The 23,228-nt window shown below is 37.7% G+C and overlaps 2 protein-coding genes across 3 annotated transcripts in view; one reads left to right on the forward strand and one right to left on the reverse strand.

Annotated features, from left to right (window-relative positions):
- LOC149615866 (5-hydroxytryptamine receptor 7-like) overlaps positions 1–23,228 on the reverse strand; it is a 97,099-nt gene that overhangs the window by 6,453 nt on the left and 67,418 nt on the right. For both annotated transcript variants that reach the window (XM_089856281.1, XM_089856280.1), the window contains one exon: positions 20,085–20,187. In XM_089856281.1, coding sequence (XP_089712407.1) covers positions 20,085–20,118 — 34 coding nt within the window. In that variant the 5' untranslated portion in view covers positions 20,119–20,187. The remainder of the gene's footprint in view (positions 1–20,084; positions 20,188–23,228) is intronic.
- On the forward strand, positions 7,141–8,346 carry LOC149615867 (uncharacterized). The gene is made up of 2 exons (XM_089856721.1): positions 7,141–7,696; positions 7,775–8,346. Exons 1-2 carry the CDS (start codon positions 7,558–7,560, stop codon positions 8,281–8,283), a joined length of 648 nt encoding a protein of 215 aa, XP_089712847.1. The 5' UTR covers positions 7,141–7,557; the 3' UTR covers positions 8,284–8,346.

Genomic DNA, 23,228 nt, shown 5'->3' on the forward strand with positions numbered 1-23,228 from the left:
TTCGCGTCGCGCTGACGTGCACGAGTTTTCAAGAACCAATGAGATGCTGGTTGTAATTTAGAGGCGGCGGGGATTAACTCCGGACCTACGTTTGGACTGGAGATAAAGTCAGAAATGTGGCTCGAATTTATACCTTCTCCCTAATAAACTATATATCACTTCTTGATGCAATTTAAGAAACGGTCGCGACTCTGACCTGGCTAACGAATAGCGTAAAAAGATGAATTAACGATACATCGTAATGCAGGAGACCAGACCACTGCTAGAACGAAATGAAGGATGATGACAATGTCTGTGAATTCTAGCAAGAGTTATAAAGTGTTGGTTATAGAGGTATCAGAAGTAAGATAAGGGACGTGAAGTATCGAGCTAACCAAATTCTTCACTTGGCGAAAGTGAATATTCTAGATTACACACCAACGGTTGGCCCTCTGGTTTCTGAATTTTCCCTCTAAAACGTGAGAGGCTCGCGGCGGTAGACGGCCGAACTAGATTCAAGCACCCGCGTCCGTGTTCCGCGGCTTTAGATTGAGAAGAAGGGTGTAGGAAATATTTTTGGAACTCGACCAAATGTTTTCTCTCTAGTGTAGGCGCGATGGGAGCGGCATAAAATCCTCAAATTTGTTCACTAGTGCCAGGATCTATTAGTACCAATGCTAGAGCACTTCACTTCCAGTCCCTTATCTTACTTCTGGTGTTGGTTATAGAGGTATGTATGTATACAAGTCGATCGAAGTCGATGCCGACAAGAAGAAAAATTCTTAGTTTATAAAGAGGCGGGAAAACAGGTCCATATTGATTGTACTCTATACCGTATCTCGCGCCGTTGCTGTATGGGAGAGGTGCGACCGACGAGGAAATATAACTATGACAAATGACCCTGGAACCCGTGTTGAGGTTACCAAAGCTTAGACCCAACTTTCCCAAGACGATTGCGTTCAACCAAAGGCAAATAACTAAAACAGAAAGTGTGATTCATATTGACTCTGCATGACAACATAAGTTTATAAGTGATATGTTCCATACCTATACTCTTCGTAATGCTACTGAGAGACTTACAGCTCGAGATAACTAGTTCAAGCAGGAGAACGACGGAAGCGAGTCAATTGAAGTCCTAAGTACACTCGGTGGTGGTTCCTATTTAGTCTGCATTACTAAGCCCCTTTTGACAGCAGCGCCCCACTCACCAGGCCTCCCTCGCTTTACCTCCTCGAATATATGACCTACCTCACTCACTCACTTCAAAATTACAAGCTCCAGTTTGTAACCAGAGATTAACAAACTTATGGTAGGAACATATCTTATAAGCTAGGCGAAATAGCCCGGCCACCTTTTACGTCCCCCCTTGTATTTTGAAAGGGGGACTGGGACTATGGCACGCGAATACTTAGGAATCTTATACCTTCTCCCTAATAAACTAGATATCACTTCTTGCAATGGTATATACTGAAAACTTTAAAATGTACCAAGGGATACATACCCAAACACCATACTGGGAATACATTACTATACTTAAGACTTTTAATCTCCCCATGTGTTTTTGAGATTACAGAATATTTGTCTTTGATATAATGGTAAATAAACAAAACCAACTCTGGTTTTAAATCTAACCCGCGCATAATATACACTTCCAAGATATACTAAACAACATTTCAACAAAGGTATATACACCATTCATTTCAAATTCTCTGCATTCCCAGGTAAAATAAAAAGTGTTGCATTTTTTTCAATTTGACTTTGAACGTAAGAGAGTATGCAGCCAGTATGGCATACAAGATGGCGGCCACTGTTAAGTCGGAGGAGTCGTGTTTTTTCGCTCTCTCGTCTTTTTTTTTGGTGGGGATATTATTTAAAGATATTTTTTTCATAAAATAAGAAATTATTTCACAGTAATGGTAAATTTTATTCTGAGTGTAATAAAGCTAATAACAATTAATATTAATTAAACATATTAATTAAAATACAAAAATTATATACACACAAATCAATTTTTTTTTTAAATTCAATTGGTTTGATAACCATATGGTGTGGTAGTATAATCGGGGAAAACTCTGACTTTGTCGACGACTACTTGATATATTTTTGTTTGATCTATTGTAATGAGGGTATGATTGGGCAGGCGACGTATTTGGGGGCCAATGGGTACTTGGATAGAATTCATTTCAGGTTTCCCCTGGTTGTTTACGCCTAATAATTTTTTCATGATATCAAAATTAACATGATTCTCGGTTGATGAATTTAAGTAGAATCCCTTAACTTTAATTATATTGGTAATTTTTTCTGTTGCGGGATCGTAAATGTTCATGGAATAGTTTTTAGCCCCAGCACTTCCGAATTCACAAATATATGCGTCTTTACCGTAGGATTCTAGTTCATTTTTTAATTCGCCAAGATAATCACCCGTGGGGAGTATAGGGACGCCATCTGGTGAGAGGTAGATCAGGCTATCGGTATCCATATAAAAACAGAGGTCACCTACCATCTCGAGATGTTTTAAAAGATGAAGGCGTGCCATAGTTGTGGTATAGCAGGCTATGACGACATTAGTGTGTTTATGAGCTATCTCATTCTCGACAATGTCTTCTGATTTAACTAAGATGGTGTTGTCATTTAAAGTCATGAGACTTTTTACTTCTTTATCGGGGTTGAGGATCAATTCGTATAGAGTCTTGGCTTCTTTTATGATGTCTGTTGAGGCGTGTCTAGTTTTCTGTCCAAATTTCCCCCAAAAAGAGTTAAGCATAAGCTTACTGAGGCATCTCAACCCTTCGTTCTTTTCGATTTTATCTATATCTAGATCTATCCCCTCAACTTCTTTGTAGTTCCTGACATAGTTTTCTTTGTCCTCCTGGGTGATACAATCGGCAGGGAAACCGCTAGCCAGAGTTTTGTACTCTAAAAAGGCGTTTACGTAGTCTTTAAAAATACCGCCTTGTTTAGTCTCTGTGTTGTATTGCGTTATTTTGTAGGACCAGGCTTCGTACATGCGCGTGATTTTGTATCCTCGCTCTACGGCGTATCTCAACTCGTCGGTAACCCAGGTACCCCGCAGCTCTCTCTGATCAGGTGTGTGTGAACAGTCACCTTGAAATTGAGTTTTACAACAGGTGTAACATAGGGGAAAGGTGAGCTTACCATTTATCCGAGCTGGTAAAACCGGATGTATGAGATTTTGAGCCGGAAGTATGTCACATTTGAGAAGGCCATCAAAAGAAAATATGTCGGGGAAATTATCTAAAATAATTTGAGGATGTCCAATAGGAATTTTACCCGTTTTGTTCACGAACGGATATAAACTGGTGAAATCAACGTAGTGCATTTTTTCTGTACCAGCTGTTTTATGGTACAGTTTGTTAGCGCTACAACGGCCTCCAAAGAAAGCATCACGTGGGTTCAATCTTTTGGCTGTTTTAATACGAATGTCGTTGCGTTTTAAAAAATCATTTATTTCGGTGTTATTTGTTTTGTCCTGTAGCCACTCGCATTCCCATTTGACATTCACTTTGTAGTGGAGGGCTTCTAGTTTACAAATTTTTTTCTCGGTTTTTGTGTACCTCGTATTTAATGTTTGAGTGGGGTCGCCATGTAAAATCATGTTTCTGTTTATAGGGAAGTGAACTTTACAGCCATGATAGTAGCATCCCATGAATTCGAACACTTCTTTGTTTGTGGGGCAATAACCATCTACCTTTAGGGTTTGGATTTTAACCTCCCTACCTCTAAAAGAGGATTGAATAAGAATGTTTCTCTCGTGAGACGTCCATTCTAGCCATTCAATAGCGCCGAAAGATTGATTTTCGCCAAGTCTGTAGTAGTTTGATGGGATGATGCTAATGGTGTTGGATTTGAGATAATTTTTACGATAGACATAGGAACAAACGCCTGGGAGGGTAACTGATCCGCAATTAAATGGGTCTACGCTAGTAACTTTAAGTAGGAGCGACCGAAAGGTTAAACACCCCAAAAATAAGAGTAGAGTGTCGTTCTCGCAATAATGATAAAGCTCCTTTAAAAAATTAAAGCCTTTACCCTTACTGACTTCTGAAGTGTGCCATTTTAAGAAAGTGTCCAAGTTTTTCCTGGTGAAATACTGACACCCGTAAGCTTCTGTCGGTGGTAGAGTGTCCTCCAATACGTAGTTAGTCTCTTCCTGTCTGTCAATAATGAACTCGTGGTCCACTACGTTGAAAAGGAAATGAGGAAAATACCCTTTAGCGGCATTAGGGAGACCGAAAGTAGCGGGAAATTTGGATAAAGCGACTGGGATGAAATTATATGAATCAAGGAATAATATATTTGATAGTTTCATTTCTAAAATCCGAGTTCCGTTAATTTTCAATGATTCGGGTACAAATTTCTCGTCACGATTAATTATTTCTCTAATTAATAGTTGGTTGTCATAGTTACTACCAAAATGAGACACCACGATGACTTTCTTCACGTCGAATAAGCTAATCAAGTAATCTAGGAACCAACCAATAGGTTTGCCACCTGTGAAGCGTTGTTTGCGAGGCCCAAATTGATTACATTTAATACAATTAAAATCGAGGGACGTTTCGTCAATGCAGTCTCCGCAAACAGAGATGCTCACGCATAAGATGGCTTGATGCTCGTACGCTCCCAACTTTTCTGGGCATCTTTTCGTTTGTATACATTCAATGTCGAAGAAAACATACATTAGTTCGGGTAAATTATTGCGTGGTTTTTTAGCAGGGTTAACATTGATTGTTTTGTCTTTGATCACTTGAATGTAGCATAAATGATCGCTGGGTTGATGCTTCCCACATATAGGACAGAAAATCTCCCCACAGCTATGTCTAGTAGTACGTTTTCCGAAATCAATTATTTTAAAGCAGCTTTTGCAATGGTAAAGCCGCTCGCAAAGGGCTTTTTTGTTACCAACAGGAACCAAATGGCTGTTATAACAATCGTCACCCCAGAATTTTCGTAGGCAGGAGCCGCATGTTTTTTCACGTCCATGACAAACAGTCGGACGCATACATTTAAAGCAAAAATCATTACATTTATGAGATTGAACACGCCAGTAAGGTGTGAGGCACTTCTCGCAAAAGTGTTCGTGACTAAACAATGGTTTTAAATTTGTTATGACGTTATAGTGATTATTCTCATTAAGTAGAAAGAGGCGTGGTCTGGTATCTGTAGGGTCATTTTCGCCTAAAATTAGAATTGGAACTCTGTTTTCGAATTTATAGACGAATATAGAATAGGAGGATAAATAAATTTTAAATTTCTGGAATGAATCGGGGGTACCGCATTCGGATACAGAGACTCCGGCCTTTTGACAAAGATCTAAAGAGGCTGTTTTTTGAGTTGTGAATCGGGGCCCGGTTTCTGATATGTTCTTGTAACGGTTTTTTAACTCGGTGTTGTTTTTATTGTTCATGTGGACACGATGAGCGACAGCAACACAAAGGCTACGCGCTAAACAGAGATTATCAGTGTTAGGTATTCGTCGAATCCCCCTTCGATCCTTTGAAAAAATACTGAAGGGCTTGAGTTGTCTACGATTAGACCGTCCATACCCTTCTGGTATTCTGACTATACTAAATATCATTTTTATAGGTCCTTGAAAAAAATGTTCGATCTCATCATCATAAAGTAACTCGGCTAGTTGATCAAAGAGAATAGAAGGGTCTACTTGATCGAGTCTTTTAAAGGATAATTCAAGTTCCGAACGACAGTTTATACCCAGACTTCGTAAAGTTATTTGCACGTAATCTGTTGCTCTATATTCTCTTAATACGTGTTCCGTAATAGAACATATACTATCCACAGGATCATCAGTTATATTTAGAGTTATTTCCCTCCCATACATATTAAAATGTTCAAAAAATCTCTCGCTCTGCTCTAGAATTTCGCAAGAGGGTACATCTTCTATAGGTGAAGGGGGACACCCCCCTCCCCATTGATCATAAACATTCGCCTCCGCCTCCTCCGAATCTACGATGGAGCTCTTTTCGCTGGGGGCGTAATCGGAAAAGTTCAGAGACATATATTCAAAAGGGTCGTTCTCCGTCTCGTCTTGTTGACACGCGTTATCTAGAATCTCCCCCATCTCCCTGCCAGTTTGTGAATTATCGAAACTGGGTCTTAAAGATTCATGGTTATCCCGTTCCATTTCTTGCTTCCGTCTTTTCACGCGGTCTAAGTAAGAAATTTTTAAAGGGGTAGGAATTAAATTATATAAATGTTCCAATTCGTCATGTGTTTGACAGGTTTCAGGTGTACGAGGAACGTTCTTCATATAGTCTATTAGATCGAGGAACGTTTGAATAATATTTAAGCCGCCATTTATGATAAAACCGGGTAATGTTGAAGGTATATTAGCAGGATCTAAGTGTAAATAAGAGCATAGAAAATAATAAAACTTGTATATTTCGACTATGTTCCAAGGCTTATTTACGGCCATTTCGTCAAGTGTCCAGCGAAGTGCTTCAGCGTCCATGTTGAGGTTTTGACGATTGATGTTCGACTGTGAAGTACTGTTATTTTCTCACGTTCTTTATACTAGATTCCTACCCCCCCCCTTCTCTTCCTCCTCTCAAGGGGGGTCAAGGACAGTTGATTTTTCGAAATTATTGACTAACAATACAAGGTACTAGCAAAGGCCATCGCAGCTGATTTCCGACATGTTTAAACACGTCTAACATTGTTTGACAGTGAACAATAGGTGATATAAGATAGACGTACGATGGCTTGACAGGGTGTCAAATAGTCGTATAACAAAACAACGAATTTGCAATAGATTTTATAATTCCACAAAAGGAATAATTATAACAAAAGAGTTGGTACGACATTCCACTAGGTGGGGACTTCTTCAACAATGACATTGAGAAAATGTTAGGAAAGAATTTCTTCAATCAATCAAATTGTGACAGTTCTATTTAAGGAATGTTGAGAATAGTAGATAAAGAGGTCAAGTTTACTATTGTGTAATTTATTTACTCCTCAACTGTCAGGTACACAAAGCTTGTCAGGAATTCGTCGGATCTTGGAGATTTAAAAACTGCTCATTGTGCTATTTATCTTATTGGTCTTGAGAGTGTTGGAATTCCTTAATCTCTGGTTTGAAAAACGCACCTAAAAATACGCTTATAATCGAAGAAGGGGAGAGGGTTCTTCAACAATGACCTTAGGTCTTTGAAGATGTTAGGAAAATATTTCGTCAATCAAATATTGACAGGTCAGGAATGTGGGTCATAATAGATAAATAGGTCAAGTTTACTATTGTGTTATTTACTTACTCGTCAGCTGTTATGGAGGCAAGTACACAAAGGTTGTCAAGAATTCGTCGGATCTTGGAGGTTAACCCTCAAAAACTACTTATTGTATTCTTTATATTACTGATTTTGGGAATGTTAGAATTCCTTAATATTTGGTTTCAGAACTTTGACATAAAAATACGCCTACAATCTAACAACGGAACAGTCAAGGACAATAGATATTTCGCGATAGCTACTTAGGAAATTTAGTATAAAAACCGTGGAACACGACAGAGGAGAGTATCATTATTCGAGAAGACCTTAAACGTGCAACATGGAAAATCAAGAAGCTGTTAAGAGGAAGATTGGCGTAACTAACGAACGAAAAATCAACGGTAGATTCCACATTTCTAGAGAGTTGTTCCTGACAACGGGCTTCGTGAACGGCACCCTCGATCCCGAGATTCGCTTATGTAAGAAGCAGTCGGTAAAAAGTTTCGCCATTTCAACAAGTACCTGGGAGAAGTTGATCCCGCGTTTACCCGTATTAGCAGGCTGGACGGCGGGCCACGAAACCAATAACTTTGAAATCGTTTTGATCGATAACGCAAATGAAAAAACAACTGTCGTGGCGTATCATAATACGTGTCACATTAAAGATCTACTAAATGAGGACTCCATTGTTTTGGACAGTATGGAAACAGCGGCATTGAACCGAGTTTCGAACGCCGTTAAGGAGCATCTTATTAAGTTAAGTAACCATGAAATTGTATTCACGCACATGGCTGATATTATTATAGAATTTTATAATGATATTTATGATAATTTATACGGCGAACACGATCGCATACCGTGTTTAGATGGGCAGCCCGAAAAATTCGATGCAGTGGTGGGTTACTTCACCAATTTCGTAACATCGTACCAAGTGGTAATGAAATTTAATAATGTACTGGAAGAAGAAAATCTTGAAAGTAAATTTTATAACTATAATGTATTCTCGGTAATTTCGGGTCAAATAACATTTTTAAAAGAGAGAATGCACATGTTAACGCATTTTTAAATTTATGTCTGTTTGATAATTTGTTTTTTTTCATTGATGTTTCAAAAATAAATTGAATTTAAAACTGAAAAACTGTTCCATTTTATATAACTAATACAACACAGAAATGATATAAATTTCTAGTTTTTAAATTTTAAGCCTAAGAAATATAAAAGTAGATATAACTAAAGTGTAGGAAAAACTTGTCGATTTTTTGATAGGAACTTATTTTAAATAAAACGAAGTAAATAAGGCAAAAACAATTTATTTTATTTAAAATATTTACAACAATTTTTTTTTTTTACTTCCCCCCCCCCACCTCACGGGCAAAATTATACGAAACCTTGCCATTGGACTAAAAATGTATTTCAGGCGACTTTTTTTGGGGGGGGACATTTAGAGAAACCCCTTTAGCATTTCTTCGATTGACCGTACAAGGGTCTTTAGTTTAACCGTATTTACCATCTCAAATAGTGACAGTCCATGTTAAAAGCTTCGCCCCTATAGTGAAAGGCAGCATGATGGCCCTACTTTTCAAAATTATTTCTACGCGTTCACGATGGCCTACCCGCGCCGCGCTTCCCCCCTCCCCCCGCGTGTCGTTTGGGCCCCCCCCTACCCCCCGCGTTTGGGGTTCGCGACCCGGGGTTTGCGCGCGTTCGCGTATTAATTGAATACGTTTAAGTACGAATGATAGTTACAAATAAGTTTCATTCGAGTGTTAGCTATGATACCGTTCACTACACCTGGAAATTTGATTATTTTCGGTCCTTCGGGATCAGGTAAGACAGTTTTATGCAAACGAATAATTGAAAATAAGGACAAAATGTTTGAACCTAAAGTCGATTTAGTTGTTTGGCATTATAGTATATATCAGCCTTGCTACGATAAATTGAAAGAAATGGGCGTAATAATGCGTCAAGGTTTACCCGACGTTACTATATACGATGGCTCTAAAACAATACTAATCGTATTAGATGATCTCATGTTAGAAAATAAAAATAATATTTTATCAGAAATATTTACTAAGCAATCTCACCATAGGAAATTATTCGTCATCACCCTTTTACAAAACATATTTGAAAAAAACTTGAGAACAGCCTCTTTAAACGCGCATTACATGATTCTTATGAAAACTGTGAGAGATCTTATGCAATTAGTGGCTCTCTCTAAACAATTGGCTCCCAACAACTCTAAATTTATTGTAGAATGTTATCTGGATGCGACAGAAAAACCTTACGGGTATTTACTTTGCGATTTAACCCAGAAATGTCATTCCGATTTAAGGTTTAGAACAAATATTTTACCGGGAGAACAAATAGTCATCTATACTCCCAAGAAGAAAACGATATAATTAAACGACATTACTAAAATTTAATCATTCTTTACGATGTCACCACCGAGAAAGGTCAAGAAAACATCGGGTATTAAAAAGAAAAGTTTAGCCGCTAAAAACATCAATTTAATAGCCGCTTTGGGGCAATTAAAAAAACCTCAAAGATTAGCTATTCTTAAAAACTCTAATCGAGAAATTATTGATTCAATCAGCGAGTGTTGTCACAACGCCTTACAAGGAGCTGTCAATCTGAAACCCGACGTATATAATAAATTGTGTAAGCACAAGAAACATATTCGTAAAATTGCTTGCAAAAATACTCATTGGAAAGCCAAAAGAACCATATTATCTAAACAAACAGGAAGCGGTTTCTTTAGTGTCCTCTTTCCAATAATTTCAAGCCTTTTAGGCGGTTTATTCTCAAAATGAATAAAACACTAGTTTACGCTAATAAAATGACATTAGTACCCTTGGAGCAACAACAACCTGAACAAAGTCATAGCCCATCAAATCAATTAATAACATCAAATAATGAGATTTCAAAAAACAATACAGTGTTATCGGAGTTGGATAAGGAGATGAGCACGATTATCTCAAATAAATCTTTAGATGAAAGAACCAAATGGGTTTTTTATGAAGAGGCGATGAAGCGCCACCTGAACATCTCCAAGCCCCGCCCATCGAATAAACAAGACAGCTGGATTAATATGTTTCCCCTGAAATATAGAGGAGCGGCGAAGAAAATATTCGACCACTTAGCAAGTAACGCTCCTCGTATACGTTGGGATGACTCGGGGGTTCTCTTCGTGAACGGCCTTAAGATCCCAGATTCAGATATAGTTCAGCTAGTTTATTTTACTATACAACCTACCTTCTTCAATAAGTACGGAGTAGCCCCTTCACTCGTAGGTACTCCACCGACGGGGTGGACGGAATTTCAACCCTTTGTGCTAAACTTTCTAGCGCCAAAAAGCAAATCAACGTCTCCATTAGCACCGCCCCCCTCAACCAAGGCATCGCCCAGTTCTGTACCGCTGAAGAATCGACTTCGACCCCGAACGTATATAAAAGCGAAGAAGAGATTAACATTTGACAATAAAACGAGCCCTTTAATTTCGAAGAAACAACCTTTTAAAGCCAAGAATACATTATGGGAGGTTTATCGAAGCTCCAAAAAGTAGAAACTTTAAAGAATACTTATCTCAACACCAAACACCGGTCAGGGTTCACTGGTTTAAACCCATTGTACAAGGCTGTCAAATCTCAAGGTATTTCGAGAAACGAAGTCAAAGCCTTTCTAGAAACCACTGACGTTTACACACTGCATAAAACAGCTATACATAAATTCAAAAGGCGTAAAATCCCCGTCTTTAACATCTCGGATAGAGTCGAAGTAGATCTGGCTGATCTGGGTTCAATCGCTAAATACAATGACGACTACAGATACCTGATGGTGGGCGTCGACTGCTTCTCCCGAAAAGCTTTTGTAGTACCCATGAAAAGAAAACACGCGACCGAGGCTACGAAAGCTCTCGAGGTTATCATCGAACAAAGCAAACCTAAAGCCATCTGGTCTGATTTAGGTAAAGAATTTATTAATTCACAGACGCAAAAACTTCTTAAGAAAAATAAAATCAAATATGGCTCTATGACGTCAGAAAAATTCCACTGTCCATTTGTAGAACGTTTAATTAAAACTTTGAAACATCGAATATTCAAAATGTTGACTCATTTCAATTCTCATAGATATATAGATCATTTGACAGACATAGTTAAAGGCTACAATGCCTCTTATCATTCCGTAATAAAAATGTCACCCGACAATGTTTCGCCCTCTAACGTTCTGGAAGTGTACAAAAACATTTACAAACCGGAAATGAGTAATAAGCCTACTAAAAAAGACGTCAAATTTCGTGTCGGAGATTACGTAAGAATAAGCAAACTTAAACCAGCATTTTCTAAAGGTTATGAGCCAAATTTTTCGACGGAAATATTTGTAATTTCCTCTATTTTGAACTTCAGAAAACCCGTATTATATCGTTTGAAAGATTTGGACAGCAAGCATATAACCGGGTTGTTTTACTCTGATCAGCTCATTCGAACAGTGGAACCCAAACTGTTTAAGATAGACACTATACTCAAGAAACGTAAACGTAAAGGGAAATTAGAATATTTTGTATCGTTTATCGGTCTACCTAAATCGCAGAACTCGTGGGTAACAGCCGACAATGTCGAGAAAATCTGAATTCTATTTAACTCTACCCAGCGACGCTAGTATGGATGTCTACCCTAATAACACTATGGGTAGTTACATCACTAAACTACCCGATCCTATTAATTTACAAGGACAATGGGAAATTTCTTTAGTAGAAGTAATATATACAAGCAGTTTCTACAATGTTATATACAAAACGAGTAAGAGGAAGGCGAGCAAGAGAAAAACACTTGAAGATTTAGTCGAAGAAAGTAGCTCTAATAAATTTAAAAACCCCAAGGAATGCGACGTAACCGACCTTGTTGAACGAAAAGATGGGAAACTGACCAGCTACGAAAGCTACCATCTACATAATATACCGGCCGGCCATTACAAATCACTTAACCACATTGTGGAAACTATCAATACTTCCAAAGTATGCGAAAAAACCGCTTCTTTATTTCATATTAATGATACGACGGGGCATGTAAAACTAAAAACCGATGCCACTGGAGATACGAAAATTATCTTCAAAACACACGAATCATTAGCTGCAATTTTGGGGTACAAAGACCCTCTCAATATACAAGGTTTGAGCGATAGACCAGCCAGGTTAAACTACCACGTACCATCTCAATTATATATTTATTGCGATCTGGTCGAAGGACAAATTGTCGGTAACACCCACGCCCCCCTCTTACGTATTATACCCATCGAAGACAAGAAACACGGGGATACCGTGTGTCTTACGTTTGTCTCACCCCATTACGTCCCTCTGTCAAAACATTATATTAACGAGGTTGGCATCCATATAAAGGACCACATGGGTGAACCGGCTTTATTTCAGTTTGGACTGTTGCACTGTAAAGTTCATTTAAGATGCGCAAGTCCAACGCGTTAGATAACAAAAGATGTGTTTACACGGATTATTATACCCAACAGGCGCAGTCAGGTGGTGGTCTAACTTTTTATGTCGGGAAACAAGGACAACACGGTTATAGCCAAAACGGGGAAGGTATTGGTTCGTTCTTGAAATCTTTCGGAAGATACGTATCCCCTTTCTTAATTAAAGGGGCAAAGTTCCTTGGTAAACAGTTTCTGGGCACCTCTTCAAATATCATAAGCGACGTCGCCTCTGGAAAGGATCTGAAAACTTCGGCTAAAAGAAGGTTTACCGAAACTTTGGATGATGTGCAACAACAATACGGTAGAGGGGTTGCAAAGAAAAGACTAGCTAAAAAGAAAAAAATACCAAAGAGAAAGAAATCTATAAAACAAAACAACACAAACAAATTTATATCAGATAAACGTAAACTTTCATTCAAAACGGTTCGCGATATTTTCTCTCCCTAAAAATGACTGAAGCTTGCAGCACGGGTTTCGATATTTTCGCTCCCCCTCCTCTTCAAACAGCCATCGAAAATTCCAAATGGGTTCCTTATCAACCTTTGACATCTTTGAAAGGCGACCAACCTATTGAATTTGAAGTAACATCCAGTGGTAGCGAATACGTGGACACAGCCTTAACAATGCTGTACACCAGAACTAAAATTGTAAATGAAGATGGAACTGCTTTAACAGCCACTGACGAAGTTGGACCCGTAAATAATTTTCAGCATAGTCAATTTGAGCGTGTCGATTTGGAGTTGGGCGATTGCGCAACAACACCCGCTGCTAGTAACTACGCGTACACTGCATTGCTTTCGGCCCTGACATCCTACGGTCCGGCAGCTAAAGAATCCCATTTGGGTGCCTCCTTGTTTTACAAGGATACAGGCGGAAGCATGGATTCGCTTACAGCAAATATGGGTTTTGTTAAACGCCAGAAACTTGCAGCATTATCCGAGGAAATTGAAATGTATTCCAGCCTTTACGTAGATATGTTTAATATCCCCCGATACCTGATAAACGGCGTTTCTATGAAATTAAAATTACATAGAAGCAAAGCTAGTTTTTGTCTTATGGGTAAACTTAACGCGTCAGGCAATGGTTATAAACCCGTAATCGTTGAAGCCGTATTATACGTCTTAAAGCTTCAATTAGCTCCTAAAATTCTATTTGCTCACGAACAAGCTTTAAGCATTAAAGCAGCCCAATATAGTTACACTAGAACGGAAACTAAAATATTCACAATTGCACCAAATATCTTAAACACATCAATCGGAAACATCTACCTAGGTACCCAGCCTTCGCGGGTTACAATCGCTATTGTAAAACACACCTCATACAATGGAACCTTGGATAGTAACCCCTTTGACTTTGGACATTGGAATGTCAATCATCTAGCAGCATTCATCAATTCTGAACAATACCCCTCCAAAGCCTTAAAACCACACTACAGTAAAAAGCAATTTGTCCGAAGCTATTACACTTTATTTTCGGGGTCAAACAGTCACTACAACGACAAGGGGAACAATATCTCTATGGATGACTTTGCCTCGGGCTACGCCATATACTGTTTAGACCTGACACCTGACGGTAGCGCGAGTCATTCCGATCATTGGAGTCCTACGAAGCAGGGACAGTTAAGATTAGAATTGGGATTTGAAAAACCCACGCCCACTACACTGAGCTGCATCGTACTATCCGAATTCCAGGCTTTGTTACAAATAGATAAAAATAGAAACGTGTCAATCGTTTGTTAAGAGATAAAATGAATGCCGAACAGATAACACGATTTCTAAGATTCACGCCACATTTCAGGGGGGTTTATCCGAGTGATTTATTACCCGAAAAAATTGACAAGTTTCCTTCGTCCCTTATAATAAATTTAGACAATCACTATAATGACGGTTCTCACTGGGTCAGTGTTTACTTTGATGGCAACCGACGTGGTTATTATTTTGACTCACTGGCTTTAGGGAACTTTCTCCCTTCGATTAAAGAATTTGTTAAAAGAAATTCTAGAAAATGGTCGTTTAACAAAAGAAGACTTCAAAACTTGTCAGGTTCGACATGCGGACTATACTGTATTGCCTATATAATACAAAGAACAAAAAGAAAGAGCCACGAATCATTCATGAAGCAGTTTGGACGAGATGGTTTGAAAAATGACGTCATTGTTACAAACATGTTGAAACGCGCCCGTAAAGAATAACTTAATCCTTTTGTTAAAAAATACTCTTTGCAATCTCTTCTGTATCTTTAAAAATTAAATGTGTCACCTTTTTTAATACTGTTTTCTTTTATTTCATATATTAAGGAATGTGGGGGGGGGGGTAGTAATGCTTGGAATGTGAGAGGGGAGGTAAAAAAAAGGGGGGGGAATGTTTGGCAGATGTATAAGTTGGATATTCCCATAATCATTTTCATTCCCCATCATGAACTCGGAGCTGCAGAGATATCGTACTTTTTACTCCTGGCCTCAAGACGGAAACTATATAAAAACTTTAAGCAGAGCGGGATTTTATTCATTACATACCGACGATCTAGTACAGTGCTTCGAATGCGATGGAATATTATTAGCATGGAAACCCGATGATAATCCTTACGAAGAACATTTAAAACATTTCCCCAAATGCAACTTTATTAGAGGTGGGCAAACAAAAAATATACCCTTCAGTTTTGATGAAACAGAAACATACACCAAAAGTATAAATAAAGAAATCAAAACCGAGGAAAAAACACCCGAAAAACCCATGGAAAACACTGAAGAACTTTATCATACCTTTAAAGTTAAAACTAAAGATCTCGAAAGACTAGTCCTAGAACTCTACGCTAGAAAACAACTTAACGCTTTGTATATCAAAGAACGACTTGATGCCTTGCGTAAGATTTAAAAATAATATTAAAATTTATCTTCTTCCTTACGAAGATAGACGAAATTATTTTAGAATTAATCAAATACATTTTAATATGAAAATTGAAAATGTATCTTTAATATTAAAACCTATACTTTTAAAGAAAATAAATAACTTTTCACTTTATATTATGGTCTTCATTTTTTTCACTTTACATTATGGTCTTCATTTATATCTTTAAATAATATCCCCACCAAAAAAAGACGAGAGAGCGAAAAAACACGGCTCCTCCGACTTAACAGTGGCCGCCATCTTGTATGCCATACTGGCTGCATACTCTCTAACGTATGCTTTTTCCTTTGGGAATTTTGCAAAGAAATGGGTATAAACATAAGTTTATAAGTAATATGTTCCATAAGTATGAAATGCACTACCTATACGATTCGTAATGCTACTGAGAGACTCACAGCTCGAGATAACTAGTTCGAGAAGGAGAACGACGGAAGCGAGAATTCAATTGAAGTCCTAAGTACACTCGGTGGTGGTTAATTAATTTTGCAGCTAAGCCCTAATTCCATCTAGGTCCTATTTAGTCTGCATTACTAAGCCCCCTTTGACAGCAGCGCCCCACTCACTCACCAGGCCTCCCCCGCTTTACCTCCTCGAATCTATGACCTCACTCACTCACTCACTTCAAAATTGCAAGCCTTTCAGTTTGTCATGACCAGGTATTAATTCAACAAACTTATGGAAGGAACATATCTTATAAACTTATGCTATAGAGTTACGTCTAAAATATTTATGGATAGGAAACCCAAAAAAAAAGGGTATTCGTAAAAAACCCTGGGATGCTGGGATCTTTCCGAAAATGAAATATCTTCAACAAGCAAGGTTCAAAGGTCAACCTAGTCGCTCCTATTTTTCAGGAAAGATATATAAAAAATGAAATCCGAACTTTCCTTTTTCCTTTTCTTTTTACTTAAGGAAGATATGAGGAAAAAGGTAGACTAGAGTTACCGTATTTCAGTTTCAAGATTAGCTTCCCTAGGTTTTCCTGGAATTCGTAAATATTAACTCCGGAAGAACCAACAAACAATTTTTCCAACCAATTTATCGCAAAAGGAAATGAAAATGAAATTAACACTTACCAGGAATACATACAGCTAATTGGAATAATTGCGTATAACCAGCCATTTTCATTCAAGGTATCTTGGGCGGATTTATGGGAGGAGCTAGCTATGTTAATCACGTTACATATGACGAATTTTACCCGTAGCTAATTTGTAATCTATCACGCTGCCTGTTGCACCTTAAGCCTTGCGCCTGACCTCGGATTGCTACACTACCAACCAATGAAATTAGGTTAGAAAGACACCATCAAAATTATTATGAGGCGTCACCCGAGTAGTACGTTCTCAAAGCCCGGCCCACAAAATCCGAATTCATAGAAATTGAGATGGGATATATTTGGGGACACAATTATTCCAATTAACTATACATATTCCTACGAAAAAGATACGTAAATTTCAATGCAAATTATAATGGTTCATAATGTCAATTAAATTTAACAAAGTATAAAAAAGAAAACTTCTGAAAATTATAATAATTTACCCATAAAACCGGAATTCATAGAAATTAACATGGGGACACAATTATTCCAATTAACTATATATATTCCTGCGAAAAAGATAGGTAAATTTCAGTGCAAATAATAATGGTTCATAAATATTTAGGTCAATTAAATCTAACAAAGTATAAAAAATAAAACTTCAGAAAATTATAATAATTTACCCATAAAACCGGAATTCATAGAAATTAACATGGAATATATATGGGGATGCAATTATTCCAATTAACTGGATGCATTCCTGCTATTACGAAAGAGATACGTAAATTTCAGTGCAAATAATGTTTCATAAATATTTAGGTCAATTAAATTTAACCAAGTATAAAAGAAAACTTCAAAAAAAATTATAATAATTTAAGATACGTCACTACACTACGTCATAATCATGTCACAAGGGTGGCTTGGTTGACCCAGCTTATTAAAACAAATTGATAGTCCCTTGCCGCACATACTTTCTTTCGCTTGTCCGAACAGAATTGCTTAGGTGAGTGACGACGACGGCCAAACGAAACGACTAAACCCACAAACTTGTTTTTCCCATCGGTAATTGACACCGAAGCTGAGAGCCTACAACTATACACTATGTAAAACCATACCGAGATCATATCCCTTCGCTTTGACAATGGTACACTTTAACCGTGAAAAATGGTAACCCGGACATTGTCCAGTCGGCAGATTTTCATTATGGCGTACGGAATTCGATTAAAACAGAAATAAATTAACTGGAAATTCTCATAAATGCAATAATCATTTTACCAGAATGGTTCTTAGGTGATTTTTCAAAAGAAAATGTAATTTCTGTCACATTTTTGCGACATGTTATGAAAAGAGTGCCTTAATTATGACCCCAATCATTGCTTGTTCAATTTCTTAATTAAATTTAAAGGGGCCATCAATAAAACACTAATCATTCATAACTAAGGTGTAAGTTGTGGGGCAGAAGTATATAATACTTCTATTCGAGAGAAGTGTACTTGTACACAAAGCGGTTGGGGTAATTCTGGTAATTGTAACATGATTCTTCCCCAACAACATCCCTTAACATTTATTATAGCAATTGGGGTTACTAAACCGAATCATGCATGCACATACGCCATCCAAATAGTTCCCTCATCATTACTATATCTATTAGCGCTGCTTAACAATTTGCCAAGGTTTTGTCCCGCCACGTCAAGACAATCCAGGTTTGTGCCTTGTTGATTGCTGAATGGGGATTTAGTAAATACCGAACAGTTAAAGAATTCATGCTAGCACAGTGCGATGTAATTACACCCATCTTAATTAAGTTTGATGAGCGGGAGAGCAAATTAACCAAAAGGGTAATTCCCTCGCCTGGGGGGAAGAATCATGTTACATAACTAAAGTATTAAGAGGATACAGAGTGTCACACTTCATTTATTATCCCTAAATCGCTTTAAAGTTAACAATCTTTCTGAAGCCGATAACCGCCTAACCTTTAAATGTCTAGAGGTCTAATCTTTCATGATCACAAGTAATTTCTTTTTTGGTTAGTCTAAGCTCCAAATATAGACCCATCTTTTCAACACTGTACATTTATGGGTCTCGTGAGACCAAAATCCGTCCGTTCAAGGTCCCGAAACGCTTTATTTAGAAAGGACAAAGTCAAGTAAATATAGGGTTAAAGTAAGATGTTAGTTAAATCGTTTTAGCACTTGGTTTATTGATTAGAAAATAGGGGTTGGGTCTTCTTCATATGTTCTTGGAGATGTTTTTTCGTTATATTTTTTTTATTATCATCTTTTCTGTAAAATGTCTGATAGAAAAAAGGTTTGCGTGTGACGTGATGGGATTTTCTATAAGTAATACCATAAGTTTATAAGATATGTTCCTTCCATAAGTTTGTTAATATCTGGTCATGACAAACCGAAGCTTGTAATTTTGAAGTAAGTGAGTGAGGTAGGTCATATTCGAGGAGGTAAAGCGAGGGAGGCCTGGTGAGTGAGTGAGACGCTGCTGTCAAAGGGGGCTTAGTAATGCAGACTAAATAGGACCTAGATGGAATTAAGTCCTAGCTGCAAAATTAACTAACCACCACCGAGTGTACTTAGGACTTCAATTGAATTATCGCTTCCGTCGTTCTCCATCTCGAACTAGTTATCTCGAGCTGCTATAAGTCTCTCAGTAGCATTACCAAGTATAGGTAGTGTCTTCATACTTATGGAATATATCTTATAAACTTATGGTAACATATCCCATAAGATTAGCGTTCTCAAGTGCAACGTTTTGAAGCTGAACCTACCAAGCAAGACTATAGAACATTATAGAGCGTTCTAAGTCTGATACTGGGAAAATCCTTTGAGTATGTTATAGCCCCATTTACCCTCTTTCAAACGATACCTCAAACTTAGGGTTACAACAATCAGGGCCCGAGTAATTAAACAAAATATTCATAATCGTCCTTTCAAGATTTACATGGACTTATCTTATTCACACTTCACCTTTGAACTCTGGTTTTATAAGAGATATCACGGATAGATTTAATTTTAGAAGTAGGAATGGAGAACGGTTAGTATTTACTTCAGTCCAACTCATAGCCCACCCAGTATAGAGCCCCTCCCTTCAACACGTAACGAAAAGTTTAAATTATCTTATTGGCTGCTCACTTAAACTACGTTTTGATGACGTTGCTGACGGGGACGGCGAAAAATACGTAATTCCTTTTTACCTCTGTCGCTATGACCCACCCGCCTCTTCTTTCATACCCCCCCCCCCGTCCCGTGGAAGGGGGTCCGGGACTTTCACGCGCGCCCAGCCACATTACTCTGTTCTCCATTCCTACTTCTAAAATTAAATCTATCCCTGGAGATATACAGAACTCCTTTGACTATACCTGACACTGACGAAGTGAATTAATCATTCAAATTATAATTGTACTTTATAAAATTCGAAAAGATTTGTTCTAACCTGGATTCATCAGTTCCATATTGTCAGATGGCATGGAAATAATTTATATGGGGTCTTGATTCAGCACGCCATTTTGTCATTTATCATCATCTCTGCCCTTATCCTGCAAAAGACAAGAGATTTAATCGTTAATATCACTTTAAAAGTACAATATTGTATAATTCAGAAACAGCAAAGTGAACATATGGGCGATTTAAATTGAACTTCATTGTATATTAAGGGTGAGATGAATTATAGATAAATTCAATTGAAATTCATGCCGAGTTTGCTTAGGTTTTAAAAGCAGTAGATTGAGTTAACGTTGAAAATATGCTTGAATATGGAGACAATTCGGGTTGGAATGGAGTCAGACGTTTTCAAAATTTAAAAGGATATACCGACAATGAAAGACTTTAGAACGCGTAAATTTTGAAATTGAGCTAATTTGAAATTTGATTTAAATTTAAAAATTCAAAGTCAATGCTAAAATTTGTGATTAAAATTAAACTAATTTTATTTTTCTGATTATATCTGGTAGGAGATAAATGATTTTTTTAAATAAATAAATAAATAAATAAATAATTAATTAATTTAAACTTGACTTAAAACCCGATTATCCCGAAAAGAAAAATAAATTGCCTAAAGTTTCTTTGTAAATACCTATTTTAACACTGCATTATATTAAGTAAAAACCTTGCTAATCAAATCTGACTTAAATAACGTAATTCCTGCCTTTCTACACAGTATAAACTGACAATACAAATTCTCTTTTAAAAAAAGTTAAGGTCCATTCAGACTATAGCCTAAAATCAGGGATAGATTTAATTTTAGAAGTAGGAATGGAGAACAGAGTAATGTGGGCGCGCGTCAAAGTCCCAAACCTCCTTCCACGGGACGGGGGGGGGGGGTACGAAAGAAGAGGCGGGTCATAGCGACAGAGGTAAAAAGGAATTACGTATTTTTCGCCGTCCCCGTCAGCAACGTCATCAAAACGTAGTTTAAGTGAGCAGCCAATAAGATAATTCAAACTTTTCGTTACATTACGTGTTGGAGGGAGGGGCTCTATACTGGGTGGTCTATGAGTCGGACTGAAGTAAATACCAACCGTTCTCCATTCCTACTTCTAAAATTAAATCTATCCCCCACGATTTTACTCTATCTAGTCTGAATGGACCTTAAAACTAGGGCCAAAATAAGATGACCAGCGTATAAAAGAACCCTCCAAAAAAGCTTTCTTTTCTTGTCCGGGGATTGAAAAAAGAAATATATTATTCATGAATTCTAGACGAGCTTCATTTCGCTGAGAAAATTGGAAATTACTTCGTAACAAGGTTACCTTTCAGTATTACAGAAGCTAAAGTACAACCTGTACAGTATTATCAACTTCGTCAAGGGTTTTAGAGAGTTTGAACGGACTTTTAAGTGTCGTAAAGTTTGTAGAATCACGACAGGTTAAATTAAAACAGCAGTAAAAGGAGAGAGAATTTATTATCTAGTTAGTGTATGTCATTGTCAACAGGGAAAAGGGGATTTTGACTTAACCAAGGCTTAACATCCCTAGGGGAATAAAAAGGCTGGGAAGTTCTCTTGATTACTTACTTAAGGGAAGGTTTTTTCTCTATTGCGTAAATTTGTAAACATGTGTTATCTTAAAGAAGACAACCTAATTGTTAATTGTATTTATGATGGGCTTAGCAAATTACAAAGAGATTTAATTAACGTCAACATGATAGATTTTTTTTTCAAAAGTTGGGGTCAGAACAGACTGGTGTGTTGATTACCTTGTTTGGTAGGATGGTATGTGAACAGCATAGACGTACTGTAAATTAAGATATGGGTTTAAAAACAACAAGGACTACTTTGGTATGTGCAAGACTGGCAACTCTAAATCCCTAATTAACGTTTTTTGTCCACATACCTTGTGTCCTATCAATATTATGTCTTAAGCCTAATGAAAATCAAGCAGACGACACCGCGGGCCCCGCCCCTTTTTCAAAAGGGTAGACCGTCAGTATTAACTTTTATCTATCACCAGGCTGAAAAATAAGTATTTTATTAAAGTGGACATGAGGCCAGTAGAGCCTAAGCACTTTTAATAATAATAAAAAAACTGGACATTGGTCACTTAAAATGGTTAACCTTTAATAGTTTTTAATTAATTAGGTGGCCACAAGGCCAAGCATTTCATTTTTAAACTAGCTCAGTTAATGTTTAAAGTGGACATGTAGGCAGTAGAGCCCAAGTACTCTTAATTAAAAAAAACTGGACATTGGTCACTTAAAATCGTTAACCTTTGTTCATACCCCAGTAACACGAGTGTTCCGCGTTCGAGTCGGTTCGAGGTAGATTCGTCGGTTTATGGTCTAGTCGGTAGTTACGACTAAAATCCGACTCTTATCCAACTTCAGTTGCCAACTCCGCTTTGCAGTCGGCCGTGAGAACAATAAAATAGAGTTGGCTGATAGTTGTATTTTAAGTCGGTTAATGTAATGAAGGATTAGGTCGGCTGCTCGACTCCTTACCAACTAACATGCGTTTTTATCAAATAAAAGATAACAATAAGGGTCTAGAGGTCGACATATCCGACGGCCTACCGATCACACTGAACATTTCCGATTTAGTTGTAATGAAGCTTCTTCCGCGTTTGAGTCGGATCGAGGTAGATTCTTCGCTTTATGGCCTAGTCAGCACTTACGACTAAAGTCCGCCTCTTATGCAACTTCAGATACCAGCTCCGCTTTGAAGTCGGACGTGAGAACAAACAAATAGAGTTGGCTGATAGTTACATTTATGTCGGTTGGTGTAAGAAAGGATAAGGTCGGCTGCTCAACTCCTTACCAACTAACATTGGTTTTTATCAAAATAACGTACACCAAGGGACGAGAGGTCGGCATATCCGACTGCCTACCGATCATACTAAAGATTTCAGATTTAGTTGTAATGAAGCTTCTTCCGCGTTTGAGTCGGTTCGAGGTAGATTTCGTCGGTTTATGGTCTAGTCGGCACTTACAACTAAAGTCCGACTCTTATCCAACTTCAGTTACTAGCTCCGCTTTGAAGTCGGAAGTGAGGACAAACAAATAGAGTTGGCTGATAGTTACATTTTAAGTCGGTTGGCATAAGGAAGGATTAGGTCGGCTGCTCAACGCCTTACCAACTAACATG

Source organism: Phalangium opilio, unplaced genomic scaffold (assembly GCF_054372755.1).
Source record: "Phalangium opilio isolate 3A_F unplaced genomic scaffold, DU_Popi_V2 ptg000217l_1, whole genome shotgun sequence".
NCBI lineage: Eukaryota > Metazoa > Arthropoda > Arachnida > Opiliones > Phalangiidae > Phalangium > Phalangium opilio.